The sequence below is a fragment of the Magallana gigas genome, chromosome 1 (assembly GCF_963853765.1).
Source record: "Magallana gigas chromosome 1, xbMagGiga1.1, whole genome shotgun sequence".
Classification (NCBI taxonomy): Eukaryota; Metazoa; Mollusca; class Bivalvia; order Ostreida; family Ostreidae; genus Magallana; species Magallana gigas.
In genome coordinates, this window is record NC_088853.1 from 41,891,089 (window position 1) to 41,909,617 (window position 18,529).

Here is an 18,529-nt window from a genome sequence, read left to right on the forward strand (position 1 = left end):
TTACTGCATATTGTATGCAGGGTCATTTTTGCTTTGTGTATTTTTTTTTTTTTATGTTCAGAAAACGGTGCCTTCTGAATCAAGTTTTAATGCAATACCATGCATATATGTTAATATGTGCATGGTAAAAACAAAGTACATTAAAAAATATGCTAATTCATTTAGGTGCTTATTTGTTGAAAAAATCAATTTCTAATACAGTAACTGTAGAATGATGCCAAATGAAATATGTTTACAGTAATTCACAGTGCTGTAAATTTTAAAATGTTTTCCAGGATTCACACCATACCCAGTGTGCCCATTGTGGACTGCTTCCAAAAAATACGGCAGCAGGTTAAGTGTTATCTCCAGATGGCGGGCACCATGGGCAAGAACGAGCTCCAAGAGGTCAGTGTTGTTAAGTACTGTAAATGGTGTAAATACTGTAAATACTGTAAATGGTGTAAATACTGTATAGAATCTCTGATGATTTGCGGTGGTATATGATTTTTATCTAAGGCTAGGGGATAGAAAACACATAATGAGTTGGATAAAAATCATATATCATTGCAAATCTTTCTTCATATTCACATGTTTTCCACATATTTTGTTAAATAAACTTCAGTCTTTTCTGTAAATATTAAAATTGTGAGACCAAATATCACACATTTTCAACAACTTTATACACAGAAAAAAAAGTTCCTTGAAGATTAACAAAGAAGTATTTAATTTTCTAAAGTATTTTTATCAGTTTATGAAAAAAAATGAAATAACATTAAATGTTTCACATTTATAACTCTACACTTTTCAACTGAACTACATTATTTATTTTGTTACTTTTTCATTCTACGTCAATTATCTGCTTGAAACTATGTAATGTTTAAGTCTGACGTCATGTGGCGTAAGAAAACACAGTTGAAAATCAAGAATTTATCCCATGAGTGATATCCACTGCATATTGAGCTAAACATGTGATAAGTACTGAAAATGATGTAAATACATGTAATTTTAGTGATGTAACTACTGAAGATGATGTAAATACAGATTTATGTTATTACAGTACTGTAAACGAAAAAAAATTGGCTCTGTACTGTAGATTCCTAATTCTACACTAGTACATAATTCCGCGACGATTAAACCGTTTTTCATCAAAACACAAGAAAATAAAATCACTAATGCCAAATTTTAATCATAGTTTACATCAGTTTAAAAAAAAAAACGAGATTATAAAGTTAAAATTATAAAATTAACCTGCTTTAATTTGGCAATTTTACATAATTATTAATTCCTTCTGTTTAATTAGGAATTTACTGTAACATGAACATGTAACTGATGGAAAATATTCTGCCAAAAAGGAGTGAAATACTCGATCAAATGTAATATTTTTTACAGTGATATGTTTATGGTAATTGATAGCTATATACAAGTTACAGATATTCAATGTTAATTACTGAAGTTTTAAGAGCTCTGGGCAGTTAGTTTAGATTATTTTTGCCAATGATCTTTGAATTCAATTGATACTGTAGTGAACTAATAAAATTGTCATTGTTTTTGTAGCATCTATTATAATCAATACATGTATTTACATTCATCAAAGGTTGACATATTGTTTGAGCAAACAATATGTTTAACCTGCTAATGAATTGGACACGAGTAATTATCAACATTCCAGTTTATTATAATGATTATAATATTATTGCCAATTGTGGTCTTGGCAATATGGTACTGAAATAATTACAAGCCTTCTGCTATTTTTTATTTACGAGGGTCAGTCAAAAACTACGAAGACAATGTGGCTGTCTATCATATATTTTTCACGAAAGTCATATACTTAACAGATTAATCTGTGCACCAACACTTATGTTATTGATATGCAAAGTTTTAGTCCATTTGATGAAACGGTATTTTTGTTACCCCTTTTTAAAAACAACATGTTTTGTCACTACGGCGCATGGTAATGGTCAAAACATGATGTCAAGATTAAACACACACAGTTTATAGATATTCTACATCTTTATTTCACGCTTAGTCTCTTGTGCCTTTCTCCTTACAATTCAAAATGGCACTGAACCACTTTACATCTTATTTGCGTACATTTGTTTGAGAATCATAAGTTAGTTCTTCAAAGTTTTTATTTTCTAATCGTGTATCTCTTAGTTTACAGTAACGATAACCCTGAACGTCGGTTGACGTTACCTTTTTTTTTACCAAATATTTACAGATATTCTACTCTCTTTCGGACTGTTTTATATTCAAAATACAATTACCACCACCCCACAAAATTTATTACAGTTAAGCACAAACTTGCAAAAATTTGTTGACTTATTTTGTGCACCATTGAGCATTTTTACAGCTTGTATCGGCTTTTTCCTGAGTTAAATCCATTTTGTCTGTACTTCTCGTTGCGCCGTGACGTTCGGCGATGTCAATGTTGTTAGTCAATTCTAAAGAGGACTATCTATCTTTAGTTACTAATATCTGCTCAACAAAACAATACCTCCGGTCATTAATTGGAACATAGAATATCATGACAGTCACTATACTTAATTTGAGGTTTCAATATTATTTGGTTTTAAGCCCAATTTATAGAGATATTACTTTCAACATTATATGGTTTATTGTTGAAAGAACACAAATTTTGACTGTGCGCTGTGACTTCATTTTTGCAGATTAGATTCTAAATAATTCTTAGAAATTAAGGAATTTATTAACTTTTTTTCTTGCAAATTGTTTGAAACTATTGCTTAATTATGTCTAGTACCAAATTTAGTAATGATATGAAGTTAAGTAATAATAGCTTTTACAAAAGTCTTTCTATTTTTTGATTGACCCTCGTAGTGTGACCTTTTATCTATATTACATATTTTATATGTTAGTTAATAAGTTATTACCACTAACATTTAAAATTTTTAATATATAATGTAAGAGTACATACTAGAAAAATATTATTATTTGAGTCAAACAGGTGAACTTTGTTTAATATAATGAATTGAACATCTGCTTTATTAACAATATATACATATTAACATTAAACTTTAAGATAATATTTTCATTTATTAAAGGTCATAATGTTTGAGTAAATACAGAGTGACAGACTTGCAAATGAATTGAAGGTCTTTAAGGTACCTCAATACACCTACACTTATACTTTTTAAGACACTACGTCACAAGATGGCGATTTAAATGTTTTGTTAAACTGTTTATATCGTTCAGTTGGGTTGTGTATCGTCTTAGCTCAGTGGTTAAAGTATTGGGCTTCTGAACCGCAGATCATGAGTTCAAATTCGCCTAGAGCTTTTGTTCATGTTAACCGAATTAAATTATTGAAAATGTAATTCTTCATTCAAAATTCCATATTTTTATTGCCTATTAGACTTAAATACTTCTTGTCGATTATGATATCTATCATAATCAAGTAATTTTCTGCTGATTTGAGAAAATATTTAACGGTGTAGTGAGCCACCTTAAATCTTCAAACAGTCACCTGCATTTAAACACATATAATTACATATTAAAAGAATGGACTGCTTATTATTAAGGAGGCTGGATGGTCAACAAAATCAGCCATTTTAACAAGACTTTGGACTTTCAGTAGGACTTAGTTTTCTATTCCTTGTGTCAAAACAAGTTAAAAATGACGTGGTTTCAGGCGAAATATGCATCGATTGCGTAGTCTTAACTCAAAAGCCAGACAAATCTTGTTAATTTCAAAGAGCAATAGCTGTGTGGCTTACAAGGAGATAGACAGGCCTACGTCATATCACCATCACAAAAAATTGGTGCTCGCGATTTTATATTTTTTCGCGATTTGGTGCAAAACAGCAGAATCCCGGAATTAAGTACTCGTGTAAATTAAAGAATTTACAGTAGATCCAACTTAACAGTGTCCAGAGTATACACTAACCAAACCCAGGGTTTATTACTTTTGGTTTACTCTAGGCCTGCTTATTGAAAATTTGTGTCTACTCAGGGTTTAAGTTGAGTTTGCTTTGGGTTTACTCAGAGTTTGCTTTTGGGGTCCGTTTAACGCATTGAAGTATGAAACAGACCCATATTTTATCTTAAGTTACCATCTTACTGCCTCTGATTCCTGCCCATTGTATGTTCCAAATTAAGTACACATTTAGTGTCTGTTTTTAGAGGTATACTGCTGATCAGAGTTTACTTTCTGGTTCCATCTAGGTTTACTTTGGGTTTACTCAAGGTTTACTCTAGTAAACCTGTTAGTAAACCCCAGGTTAAGTTATGGTTTACTTTCTGTTAAGATGGGTCTGATTGGTACACTACAGTAACTGAACTTCACCAAATACTGTGGTTTCATCAATATTCATTATCTACCAATTTTCGTGGATTTCGTTGTTTAGTTGATCCACGAAATTAAATCTTCATGGAAGTGCAATTTCTATAAACATTTTGTATTGATAGGGTCATTGGCTACGAATTTACCTATTAACAGTATTTTCTTGCCCCACACAGGGCCTGGAGGTGATCGAGTCAACCAATCTCAAGTACTTTACCAAGGAGTTTACAGCTGAGTTTTATGCACTGAAGGGGATGTTTCTCGCCCAGATCGGCCGATCAGACGATGCCAACAAGGCATTTAGCGCCGCTGTACAGATGCATGACACGCTGGTCAAAGCCTGGGCACTCTGGGGTGACTACTTAGAGAGTGTGTTTACCAAAGAAAAGTAAGTAAGAGGGACTAGTGGAACTACTTGCATTGGGAGGGGGATCTATTTGTCTCAGGAGGGGGAATTTCTAAGGCTCAGGAGGGGAGATTTCTTTTTTTCATGTGAGGGGTTCTGTTTGTCTTGTGAGGGGGATATTTTTTTTGTCTTCAGAGAGGAGGAGTCTTGAGTCGGATGAGTGTTTTTTTTCTCTCAGGAGGGGGTATTTCTTTGTTTTTTGGGGAGGATCACTTTGTCTGTGGAGTAGGATCTTCTTGTTTCAGGAGGGGGATCTCTTCGTCTCAGGAAGTGTGAAATTTCAATATCTCTGAAGGAGTTTATCTTTGTCTTTGGAAAAGGAATTTATTGGTCTTATGAGAGGGGAATCTTTGTCTAAAAAAAAAGGGGGTTACTTTGTCTCAGGATGGAGGATTTCTTAGTCTCGAGAGAGGGGATCTCTTTTTCTCGAGGGGATGGTTTCTTTCTCTCAGGAGTGGGAATCTCTTTGTCTTGGGAGGGGAATTTCATTGTCTCCAAAGGGGGATCTCTTTGTGTCGGGAGGGGAATTTCATTGTCTCCAAAGGGGGAATCTTTTTGTCTAAGGAGAGGAGTTATCCTTGGACTCAGGAAGGGAGAAATTTCAATGTCTTCGAAGGAGGATCATCAGTTACGTGGTTTGTAGTTGACCTGATATGGTTTATACATGGTCAGTAAATTCCAAATGGGCCGAGAGCGAAGCTGGAGCCCCCGTATGGAATTTACTAAACATGTATACACTATATTGGGTCAACTACAAACCATATAATGATTATATCTTACCAACTGCCTATGTTTTAATTACAAAAAGTAAATAAAACAATTAAAACAAAGCTTTCATAACAAGATTACAAGTTTCAATTTGAGGATGAAGAATAACATCATAATGCTCCAGGGGGATATATTTCGTACTGACTCTGTATGGAATGTACGTGGTCTCCATGTGACCGCTGTAAGCCAATAATTTCCTTACAATTTAGCAGGAGGTAAGATATATCTTTGTCTTTGGAAAGGGAATTTCTTTCTCTCAGGAGGGGGGATCTTTTGTCTTGAGAGGGGGATTTCTTTGTTTCGAAAGATTGGATCTCTTTGTCTCAGTAGTTGGGGTTTATAAACTTGTTCTGAAAGGAGTTTCCTTATCTCAGGGGGTGGGAGGTCTACTTTTCTTGGGAGGGGATCTCCTTGTCTTAGGAGTTTGGAGATGTAACCACTTGTCTTTGGAGGAATATCTTTTTGCCTGTTTTATTATTATCATAATGTCCCCAGGTTTTGCAAAGTGCAACTTTCAAAACAATTCTCCACACCATAAAAAAAAACAAGAAGATGAGACGAATTGTAGTTATAAAACATGACATTCTTTATACTTTCATTTTAGGAAGACAGAGTTGGGAGTGTCGGCCATTACCTGCTTCCTCCACGCATGCCGCCACCAGAATGAGAGCAAGTCGCGCAAGTACCTGGCCAAGGTTCTGTGGCTCCTGACATATGATGACGAGAAGTCGTCGTTGGCAGAGGCGGTGGACAAGTACTGTGTGGGGGTGCCACCCATACAGTGGCTACCATGGTGGGTCTTCATGTTAGGCAGTTCTGTCACATTTTAGCATGTTTGTCATGTGTATATCTAGTCCTGACCAATCGTGTGCAGTATTGTATATAGAGAAATATATGCCCTGTTTTATTTTTGCCTCTTTCGCCCTCGTTGTCAGCGGGTGAATTTTAGACAGGGCGAATTGAAATGTATCAAATTATCTCTCTTTAAATACAATAATATTGTGTCAAAGCAAGTTGAAAACAGGGTGAAACCTTTTGCAAGTGTAGAAGGCGAAAATAACATGGGGTAAAAATAACCCTGTATAGAGTAATTCGTAATACTCGTTTGTGAATCATATAAATACCCAGGTGTAGTGCATACGAACATTCATAAATGTTGATCAGATGTGGCAACTAGCATACATATAAATTACATGTTTGTACAAAAAAGTGTTCAGTTTAAAGGCTCCATTTGCATTTCACACTTAAAAGTGTCAATTCAATTGTCCAGGGGTACTGTTATCAGATTACATTTGTCTGACGTGTGTATATTTTCTAACATATTTTGGCAGAAGGAGGCTTACATAAAACAATTAAATATGATCACACATACATGCAGATTAATAGATACATTCAGAAAGTCAAAGACTAATGAACCTGTTGTAAAACCATTTCCCACCAAATATTGTACACACTAAATGTACTATGTTTACAGTATTTCATCCCCCTGTCTTCTCTGTTACAGGATCCCCCAGTTGTTGACCTGTCTGGTCAGGAGTGAGGGGCGCCTCATCATGAACCTGCTGAGTCAGGTCGGCCGGATGTACCCCCAGGCTGTCTACTTCCCCATCAGGACCCTGTACCTCACTCTCAAGATCGAGCAGAGGGAGAGATGTAAGTCATAATCTAGAGCAAATTCAGTTGATTTACAGTAAATTTCTATTAACAAGTCAGAGGGAGAGATGTATGTAAGGTATTCCATCCCTATCTATGGTATTTCATATCTAATAGATTGCAAGTTTGAAGTTTCACCTTTGAAATCTTTAAAAAAAATAATATTATTAAAATTATCATATGTTGAAGTTAACATTGAAGTCTATGGGAGAAATGCATTTTTAAATATATGTCTTTAGTACAAGCAATTTTCTCACATTTCTCTTGGTAAAAAGTTGCAAAAGCTTCCCCTTTCTTCGAATATGCTAAAATAAATCATAGTTTACCATATATATTTTCAGAAAGTGATTTTTAAAAATTTTCCTAAAGGGCAGACAACTCTTTAAAAAAAAATTAAGTGCAAAAAGTTTATTCAATTGAAAACATACATACCCCCGAGTTTGGTTTATGTCAGCCTCATCATAACTTTTAAATGTAAAATTTTAAAATTTGATGTAGTATAGATCACTCAAAATTGTTAAATAAAATTAGAGAATGGCTGAATTTTGAAAAGCAGTTTGATTAAATGTCATTAAATGTGGCATGCGATTTTTTTTTTTTTAAAGACAAGAGCGGTGATCCAAGTGCGGCACCAGTCAGCCGGACCCCCTCCACGACCCAACAGTCCTCAGCGGTCACCACGACAACCGCAACAACGGTGACCACCACCTCCTCGGGCCCCCTGGGGTCGTCTGTACCCTCCACCCCCACCACCCCGGGGATATCCCTGACAGGTAAGGGACCTTGACATTGTTCAGGATGTTCAATGTAGGAGTATACTTCAAACAGATGGAGAAAAAAACATGGCATATGTAAATCAAATTAATGATCATGATTCAAATATAATTATTTGAATAGCTTATGCGCTTAGAATTTATAGTTGTGAATGAAAATTTTCATACATATGCATATACATATGAAAGTTATTCCACTTTCATTTCATAATGATGGGGAAAGGTTTATTTTCATTTTTTGGATAACTAAAAGATATCATCAGTTCAAAATAAATGGTAACACCATGAGAAATAAAATCATGTATGCTTACTACTTTTGTCTTTTATGGGAACAGTTTTGCTAGGGATACATTTATCTCTAGTTTATCTACACCTGAAATTAATATTTTGAAAAAAACTCTCTACCTTTGTTGTGACAGAGGAGCCACTTCAGGCAGCAACCCCCGCCTCAGCAGGCACCACCCCTGGTGTGGCCGGTCCTGGGGGTCAGAAGAGTGGACAGCAGACAGATGGTGGTCCCATCAGGGCCCCCGCCCCCATGTGGAGGTGCAGCAAAATCATGCATCTGCAGAGAGAACTCCACCCCACGATACTGAATTCACTGGAGGGGATTGTTGACCAGGTATGTACAAAATATTAAGGGGACCTCCACACCTCATATTTTTTTGTTGAAATTCTTTAATTGACATCTTGACACAATGTCAACAGTAGATTGAAATTTCTTTTGCTACGAAAAGATAGTTACAGACATTCAAATGCACAATGCTAAACTTGCTGGAGAGAGTTGATGACCAGGCATGCATAAAGAGAAAAATAGCCTCAACACCTAATTTTTTTTAAATTTAATTGTTTAGGAGATTTCATTTTTAGCTAAAGATAAGGTTATATTTTATTCAAACGTGCAATGCTGAACTCACCGGAGGTTATCGTTAGTCAGGTATACATAGAGAGAAAAAAGGCCTCCATACCTAATCTATTCTATAACATGTTTTGTAGCTGAAAAAAAACCTGATGCTTTAGTCAAGTTTAGAAGATTGATTATATGTTGATTTTGTTATTGAATAAATCTACCTTGTAGTTTTCAGCAAAATTATTTCTAAATAAGCCATTTAGTTGAAAGACAGTTGTAAAATAGCAGGGGCAGGGTATGGTGGGTATTAAAAAGTGAAGAGAAGGAGGGGATGGGGGGTACCGATAAAGAGGAGATGGATGTTTATGTTGGTTCTGATGTTGTAGACCTTGTCATTACATATACAGTCAAACTTCGTTATCTCAAACTATTTTGAACTGTTTAAAAACTTCTAGATATCCGACTATTTGAGATATTGAGGGTAAAATACTTTAAAAAATAAGGGTTGGGACTTACAAATCACTTCGTCATATCCATTGTATTTAAGATATCAGTGTTCGAGATATCGAAGATCAACTGTATAAGCTTTTTGTTTTGTGTAGATGGTGTGGTTCAGAGAGAACTGGTATGAGGAGGTGCTGAGACAGCTGAAGCAGGGACTGGCCAAGTGTCACGCCGTGGCCTTCGAGAACCGCGGCGCAGGTACGTCTCTCTCTCTTTCTCTCTCTTTCTCTCTCTCTCTCTCATTCTCTCTCTGCCCTCTCTCTCATTCTCTCTCTGCCCTCTCTCTCATTCTCTCTCTGCCCTCTCTCTCATTCTCTCTCTGCTCTCTCTCTCATTCTCTCTCTGCCCTCTCTCTCATTCTCTCTCTGCCCTCTCTCTCATTCTCTCTCTGCCCTCTCTCTCATTCTCTCTCTGCCCTCTCTCTCATTCTCTCTCTGCCCTCTCTCTCATTCTCTCTCTGCCCTCTCTCTCATTCTCTCTCTGCCTCTCTTCTCTGTGCCATCAAGGAGTGATCTATCCAATTCTTTTCCTTTAATTAATTTGTCAGGATTTTGCTCTATAGTTTTAAACAGTATTTATAATTATTAAACAGTGCTCTGTGTATCTAAGGTTTGCTGATGCCACTTTTACACTAATTAAACATCTTTAACTTCTTCAATAGTCTACTATTCATGTTTTTTTAGCTGCCTAGTCTTAATACTACTCAAACAATCTTCATAACCAAAACACTCTGGACTTCATTGCTAGTCAATAAACATGTCAAGCAGTGTCCTGACAGTCTGTATATATTTCAGTTGCCGATGCCACCATAACACCACACACCTTGAACTTTGTCAAGAAGCTGGTCAGCACGTTTGGTGTGGGGATCGAGAATGTCTCGAGCGTGAGCACCACGTTCTCGAGCGCCGCAAGTGAGTCCCTGGCCCGCCGAGCTCAGGCTACCGCACAGGATCCGGTGTTCCAGAAAATGAAGAGCCAGTTTACTACGGACTTTGACTTCAAGTAAGGATATGGCTAGATTCATGTTAAGTTATGTAGGGAAGTAGAGATTGTTAGATTCATGTTAAATGATCATGCAGGGTTAATAGCTTCATGTTAAATTACAAAGCAAGTGATTGAGGAGGGTGGGTTGGAAGATGGTTCATTTCTAAAAATAACGATTTTTAGATTCATATATCACACATGGTAATTTTTAGATTCTTGTTAAATTACAAAGAAAATAGGACGGGGGATGGGGGTTAATTCACCACTTTGACACAGTGATAGCTAAAGAGCACAGTGAATTTTTTTTTTGGGGGGGGGGATTTTTTTAACCAGGCAGATTAGAGATTAAGGTAATTCGGCTCCGCAGTCACCTACTTTCCTCAAGTCAATACTCAGCCTCAATTTTTTTACCTCAAATTCATGCAAATGAATAATCCTTTAAGGCTTTGAGTTGAGGAACGAGTTGAGTGATTTAGAAATTTTGGTGATGGTGGGGCCTGAATTGAAGGTCTAATGTTAATGTCTAGGATTTTAACTTATCTTTTTGTTTAATCTTCAAGTTGGTGGTTTTATTTTTGTCAGTGTCCCTGGTTCCACGAAGCTTCACAACCTGATCAACAAACTGAAGAAGTGGATCAAGATTCTGGAGGCCAAAACTAAACTTCTACCCAAGTAAGATTTTCTTCGCAATATTTCTCATTTGTAAACTCGTTGTTGGCCATGGTTGTTTTTTTTCCCTCTTAATTCATTGTTATGTTACAATAAAACATGCTTATAGTGAACACGCTTATAGTGAATTGATGCTTACAACGAAGTGAATTTCATTTTCTGTGACTTAATTACATTGTAAACTTTACGGATATAACAAATTACATTTACAACGAAGTAAAATTGCCCGTCCTTTGTACTTCGTTATAAGCGTTTTTTACTGTGCTGTGTCTATTTTTAAGTGGAATCGCGTACAGAATACACAATTTTGATACTTAAAGCAATATATACAATATGTATTATATACGTCAAATGTATCGCAGAAAAAGTAATACTCATACTCTAGTTAACAAAAAATTCAACATAGTTATTGAAATTCTATTAAATTATATTAATACAAGTATAATAACTCCTCAAATACCAGTAGACTCAGAGAATCTGCATTATTTTGTTGATTATGAAGATCAGAGAATCTGCATTTCTTTACTTACAATGAATTTGGAGCTCTTCTGTTTCTGCATGCCCTCCTTCTGCCCTCATAGAATTATTAGTCTCAGTTTGCTTGTTAACAGGTCCTTCCTGATCGAAGAGAAATGCCGATTCTTGAGTAATTTTTCACAACACACGGCAGAAGTGGAACTGCCGGGCGAATTCCTGTTACCGAAGGTACGTTATTTCAATGTTAAAAAGGACAAGACAGAAACCATTTCAATGGTGGATATTAGATTTTATTTATATTTATGTAAATGTTCAGGAGTACAAACAAACTTTAAAAAAAAAAAGAAGACTTTTCTGTGTTTAAGAAAAATGATAAATGCTTAATTCATTTAAAATCCAGTAAATCAACAATATTTTGCCATTGAAAATTATTCATGGTCAAGGAATATTTTTTATCAGCTCTTGCATGGAACACAATTAAGAGGGCTGGATTGCTGTTGCCATTTTAAGACTATATTTTCCTCCTTTAAAGGGAGAGCTTTTTATATATTATATAATTTATACAGGTCTGGAAAAAAAAATCAAATCTTAAAGCTTAAATATGAGATTCCGATGTATTCTTCACAATATGAGACTTTTAGTGGTGGTTAAAAATATCATTTTCAAAACTTAAACTAAAGGTAGCTCTGGTCCTGGGGTCATGAAAGTAAGACAAGGTCACTTATAATCTCAGTCTCACTTTAACAAAAGGAATATATGGTGGAAAAATGAGACTGAAATCAAAAGTGAGCTCATGCATCTAAGTTTTATGGCCCCGGGGTCTGATGGGTAATTTGTTGACCTCTCGATCAGCCTCCTTATACTTATAGATAGAAACCTTCCTAACTGTACCACAGTTTAGCAGAGATGGAGTTATGATTTCTGATTTTTTTTTCTACGTTCTATTTACAGCACAGTCATTACTACGTAAGGATTGCCCGCTTCATGCCGCGGGTGGAAATTGTCCAGAAGCACAACACCGCCGCGCGGCGTCTGTACATCCGCGGACACAATGGCAAGGTGAGAGGCGGTTACAGAGGAAATTATTAAATGTTAGAGTAAAAAGAAATTAATGTATTGGTTCTTGGCCAATTCAAGTTCGAATTTTAATTTTGATTTTTAACTATTGAACAAAATAGCTGGGTTTTTTTTTTTTTAAATTGATGGTGTTTGAACAATGGAAACGTAGACATTAAATGTTACCTAGAGTAAAAAGAAAGTATGTATTGGTTCTCGTCCAAAACAAATTTGAATTCGAATTTTAATTTATTATTTAACAAAATAGCTGTTTTTATAAAATTGATGGTGATTGGCGACATTGTCTTGATCACGTGTAAACAACTGTTGGGGAATAGAGTTTTAATTGGCGCCTATCTAAAGGGCATGATCAAGAGTCTCAGGTGCTAATAGAATGCACCTGTGTTTGCAATGTTTCACCAAGATTGGACTATTGATCATATTAGAAAGAAAGTATTGCATGTTCCAATTTAGGTATGGTATAAACAATTTACGACATATTAATTAAGAGATCTAATGTAGTTACTGAAACCATAATAACTTTACGATAACAGCATGCTTCTTATTTTGTTAGAAAATATTACTGTAAATGTATTATATTTGGCGGGTACGGAATTTGGCGGAAATTAGTTTTTGAACAAGTTGGCATGAATTTGAATTAGCCTATTCCTGAATGAGACTATTCTTATACATTTATGCATGGCGTTTAACGGTGTAATTGATTTAGCGGAAGCCGCATTCTGCCAAAACCGCTAAATAAAATACACAGCCAAATGTAGTACGTTTACAGTATATAAATAAATCTTCTTTACGAAACAGTTGCGAGGATTTCCTGTCACAATTTCACATGAATAAAAAACGATAATTAAGGATACATGTCTACCCAAATTTTGCCTGGAGTGTTGGGTTCTTTAGCTGTCATGCATAATGAATAATGATTACTCTAAAATTCAGTCTTGTATACATACAAATGTAGTTATTTTAGCCTAGCTGTGTTTTTTTTCTTTCTTTCTTTTTTTTTTTTGGCCCTTCTACAATCTTTAATAACCAAAACACCTAGAAAAAAACACTCTTTTTGATTAACACAGTTACTTTAAGTTTTTTTGTTTTAAATTTGCTTAGTCTGAAATTCGCTCTTTGACATTGAGGGGAAGAAAATGAAATAGGCTTATACTTCTCTGTATAGAATATCTGTGTAGATTTGCTCTGGAATTTTTTAAGTTCATGACAGACCAAATATATTGGATCTGGTTACTATTACTACAATAATAGTTATTGTAAAATTTCACAAAGTTCCCATGCATGTACAGCTGAAATTTGGTATCTCGAACACCGATATCTCGAATACAATGGATATGTCGAAGAGACTTTTAAGTCCCAAACGCTTAAAGTATTTTACCCTTGATATCTCGAATACTCGGTTATCTTGGAAGTTTTTTTAACCAGTCCCATCTAGTTCGAAATAACGTTGTTTGACTGTGTATGTACTGTGTACAGGGCTAATGATTTTGCCATATTTTGTTTTGAATGTTTATGACAAAATATTTCTTTGGTATTGGTTTGCGCTGGTAGAAGCATTACTTCTGTCCTATTGTGTATTCAACCTGCAGAAAGCTTTCCCTACATAAATACCAAATAAATGTCAAATTGTTTTTCATTTAAGCCTGAAGGGCTTTATGACAGATTTGATTTGTACTTTATCACCTCATAATATTCAAAGAATAATTCCATATTAATACTCATACTTATGTAACGGTTAATTTTCAGCAATTATACACGAAAATATTAAAATAGTAATCGGATAACAGTCATTACGCACTACCAAATCAATTTGTAGTGATATTACAGACGAAGACAGGGGGAAATGTTAATAGTCAAATTTAATGCCAAGTTTAAGAAGGACATTTTATGCTTGATCGTTAAGTCTAGTCTGGTCTGATTGGTTTCAAAACTCTGAAAAAAGTGGCACATGCACTCATCTAGCAGAAATGATGACTGGATCTAAGAAGGGAAGTCTTTTGAACAATAATTAAATTTAGTGTGGTCTTAATAGTTTTTCAATGCCGAAAAACATGTAACTCTAGCAGAATAAACAGATCTGAGTCAGACTCCATATTTAGCTGTTAATGTCACTTTAATTCCTGTTTACAAATTGGGCGTGGGTAAAGTGCGATGTAATTTTGTGATGGGAGTCTGGTGACTTTTATCACGTAATTCGATTGCATCACAATCAAAAGCTTGTGGATATCTTTAAACTGTTGAGTAACAGCTGTGTTTATCATGAGATTGTGTCCGATGATTGAACTATAAAGTCACGTTGTCTTATTTATTCCAAACACCGTTTTACTTGATTCGTTTTACGTGCCTTGATTTAATATTTGACTGACTCTATATGCTTGATAAAGTAGTCAGCATCTGTATCAAATATTTTGATGATTCCAGTGCAAGATCAAAGTTTTTTTTTTTATTAAGGGTAAATAGATGTAGCATCATCATATTCAATGCAATATCTGATATACACTTATGCATCTTTCCTGATTCCCTGGTTTGCAGTGTATGGCATTTATATGAAACTCAGTTCTTCATATTTCCTGTTCATTTCAATCAAATCAATATTTATTCATTAATATTTCAGTAATGGTAAGTCATATTTTCACATCATCTCACAATAGCCTTTTTCCCCCCACAGGTGTACCCCTACCTGGTGGTCAACGACGCGTGTCTGACCGAGTCTCGCCGCGAGGAGCGGGTCCTCCAGCTGTTACGCATGATGAACCACTTCCTGACCAAGCAGAAGGAGACCCTGCGGCGACTTCTGTACTTCACAGTTCCACGCGTGGTAGCCATATCGCCACAGATGAGGCTGGTGGAGGATAATCCCGCCTCTGTGTCACTGCTGGATGTTTACAAACAGGTCAGTAATTATCACAATTTTCCCCTTACCCCCCCCCCCCCCCCAACCCCCTTTATGGAAATTTCAAGTATAGGACCCTGCTGGATGTCTTCAAAGAGTTCAGAGATCTTACTTTCCCCTTTCCTTGCATCTTCGCTAGCCAAGGGTTTTCGGTCCACTTTGCTCCCCATAAACCCTTGGCGGATTTCATTACGAAAACTCGGTGACAAGATCTGTTTTATGATTGGCTGCAGCTGCGAGTAGCTGATCCAATCGCAGTGCTTGTAAATATAAACTTTAAAAGAGAACACATATGTGATCTTTGGTAAAACATTCGGTGCTTTTAACAAATTGAGACACAAGTTCTCGAGTACAGTGTCTCCGCAACGATGGTCTAACCAGATCGCTTTATAAACCTATATGACCATAGTTCTACAAACTTGTCAAGGCTCGCGTGATAACATGGGACGTAAACATGGCGAATGTAGAAGTTGCCTATCCCGTTAGTATATACGTTCCTGCTTATGGTTATTGCTTTAAAGGTTCAGTGAGCTCTGTTTTATTTAATTTCTTTGGTCCGCAATATTCACGACAACGATACCTGATTTTATGGCATGAAAGCTTTCATATAAATCGGCGACTTTTTCACTCCCGGTACAGGTCATTACAAAACACTATGAATATAACACACTCCGTGCTTTCCCTAGGTTATAACTTAATTCGTATTTAATACCATCGTTAATTATGTTCCGATATTCGGTAGTCAATATGTTTTCAAGTTGTATTAATGCCGTAGTGTGTATATTACCTGTTGTTTAATTCGATTAAAATGTAAATATGCAAGGGGCGCAACTCAAGTTGCTCGCTAGATAGCGCCACCACATCACCGAGTTTTCGTAATGAAATCCGCCAAGGGTTTATGGGGAGCAAAGTGGACCGAAAACCCTTGGCTAGCGAAGATGCTTTCCTTGTGGAACAAATTTCAAGTTAAGACCTTACTGGATATCTTTGAAAAGGTTGGTGATTCAATTTCCCCCTTTATTTCTCTACTCCCCTTAAGGAAATATCAAGTATAGAACTGCTGGATGACTATACAAACAAGTTGGTGATCACAATTTCCCCCTTATCCCCCCCCCCCCCCATTTTTCAAACCGTCACAACTGTCTTCAAACTGGAGATAACTTTTTGTAATAAGTGTGATGTAATAAAATCTTACTTCTTATTTAGAAGCCTTTTATCAATAATATTTCTACCTGTAATTTTTACATCATTTGTCCATTTCTGTCTCTTTCTTATTTCACAGAGGTGTACCAAGCGGGGAATCGAGCATGACGCTCCGGTTGCTAGGTACTACGAGCGCCTGGCGACGGTCCAGGCCCGGGGGTCACAAGCAAGTCACCAGGTACTGAGGGACATTCTGAAGGATGTCCAGAGTAACATGGTGCCCCGGGGTCTGCTGAAGGAGTGGGCGGTCCACACGTTCCAGACCGCCACCGACTACTGGACCTTCAGGAAAACGGTCAGTATTTAGATACATTACTTGGTGGGATGAACTTCGTCGTAATTAACAGTTATTTATCTTTTATAAGGTAGATAATGAAATGCACTTAAATGATAATTATTATGTTCTGTTGTTACCAACTTTCCTCCGAATTTTGTCAATTTTTCTCAAGCCTAGTATGAATTTTTATCTCAAATTTATGCACTTTTCTAAAAAAAAAATTCTGAGCTGAAGTATTTGTTGTCAACGTAGGGGCATAGTTTGTCATGGTAGCAATTTTGAATTTCTTTAAGATGACTGAACCCATATTTTTTGCTAACAATTCTTGCGAAATAAGAATCATGGAACTGGACTCTAGATCAAATTTTAAAATTCTCTACCCACCAATTGTAAGGGGGGTATACAAATGATTAACAAGTTAAACTGCCATCTCTAGATCAAAAAGTTTGTAATTTTGGCGTATGGATCTCACTATTAAGTCCGATTGATAAGAGGCACATTAAGTTAGCTGTACTAAGAAGCACATTTACCTAGCTGTATGAAAAAAAAATAACATTATTTCATGCATTCTCTGTCCACAGCTGACCATACAGCTGGCCCTGATGGGGTTCGCGGAGTTTGTGCTCCACTTGACGCGGATGAACCCCGACATGATCTATCTCCACCAGGACTGTGGATATATCAACATCTCCTACTTCAAATTCGACATAGACGACCAGTCAGGTAAGGGAAATTGATGGAAACTCTCCACAATGGGTGAGAAAGGGGGAAACTTTCCACAATGGGCAATAAAGAGGGAAACTTTCCACAATGAGTTATAAAGAGGGAAACTTTCCACAATGGGCAATAAAGAATTAGTTTATCACATTGTCAGGCAGTTGTCTGAAGATTCTAGGCTTTGGAATTTTATGTTGATAAAAAAAAGAAAAGAAAGAGAAAATGTGAATGGAGAAAAAATAGTTATGATACATACTGCATTTTTAAAAATTATTCCATCATGCAAACAAAAATAATAAATGAATACAGAGTTTCCTTTTTTTGGTTTTTAAATATGGTAGTCACTGTTTATCTATTTCAATCTTTGATAAAGTCAAAAGTTTTCCCTCAAATGCACAAGGACGTAAATGATGAATTGTATGCTTTAGAAATAAAAACGTGAGCTGGAGATGTAATGATTGCGACTGATCTTTCAGGTGACCTGGACGCTAATCGCCCTGTGCCCTTCCGCCTGACCCCCAACATTGCCGAGTTCCTGACGATGACCGGTGTAACCGGCCCCCTCACGGCCTCCATGGTGGCATCAGCGCGGTGTCTGGTCCAGCCCCAGTACAAACTACCCAGCTTCCTGAGGGCCATCCTCAGGGACGAATACATCACCTGGCACAAAAAGGTACTGTAAATTCCTTATATTACGGGAGTACACAATTGCGCTATATCACTGTTTTGTATCAAATTGCGATAATATAAAATAGTGAACATGGAACCTTTTTTCCTTATTTCTTTTTGTTCTCGACTCTCAAAAAATAATGGATAGATTTAAAATCTGCAAAGGGTGCTTCTTGCGATTTTACGCGGATATTAATTCCATAAGGAATCTACAGAATTAGGTTTAAAACTCTATTTACATGCAAGTAAATGTATTACCTGGTCAAGAAATTGCTCTGATCTTTTTTTTATAGATTCTGTATGTTTTTATTTGACAGGTGAGGTAATTGG

At 36.1% G+C, this 18,529-nt stretch overlaps 1 protein-coding gene across 9 annotated transcripts in view; it reads left to right on the forward strand.

Moving 5' to 3' along the window:
- The window catches only part of LOC105345162 (transformation/transcription domain-associated protein), a 77,705-nt gene that overhangs the window by 56,581 nt on the left and 2,595 nt on the right, over positions 1-18,529 (forward strand). For 7 of the 9 annotated variants that reach the window (XM_034466041.2, XM_034466045.2, XM_066067432.1 and 4 more), the window contains 15 exons: positions 276-387; positions 4,456-4,667; positions 6,058-6,246; positions 6,958-7,106; positions 7,712-7,879; positions 8,299-8,501; positions 9,332-9,431; positions 10,028-10,235; positions 10,800-10,889; positions 11,483-11,591; positions 12,315-12,422; positions 15,109-15,333; positions 16,616-16,831; positions 17,395-17,536; positions 18,007-18,203. In XM_034466041.2, coding sequence (XP_034321932.2) covers positions 276-387; positions 4,456-4,667; positions 6,058-6,246; positions 6,958-7,106; positions 7,712-7,879; positions 8,299-8,501; positions 9,332-9,431; positions 10,028-10,235; positions 10,800-10,889; positions 11,483-11,591; positions 12,315-12,422; positions 15,109-15,333; positions 16,616-16,831; positions 17,395-17,536; positions 18,007-18,203 — 2,428 coding nt within the window. The remainder of the gene's footprint in view (positions 1-275; positions 388-4,455; positions 4,668-6,057; positions 6,247-6,957; positions 7,107-7,711; positions 7,880-8,298; positions 8,502-9,331; positions 9,432-10,027; positions 10,236-10,799; positions 10,890-11,482; positions 11,592-12,314; positions 12,423-15,108; positions 15,334-16,615; positions 16,832-17,394; positions 17,537-18,006; positions 18,204-18,529) is intronic. The other 2 variants (XM_066067435.1, XM_034466050.2) reach the window with 1 other exon arrangement.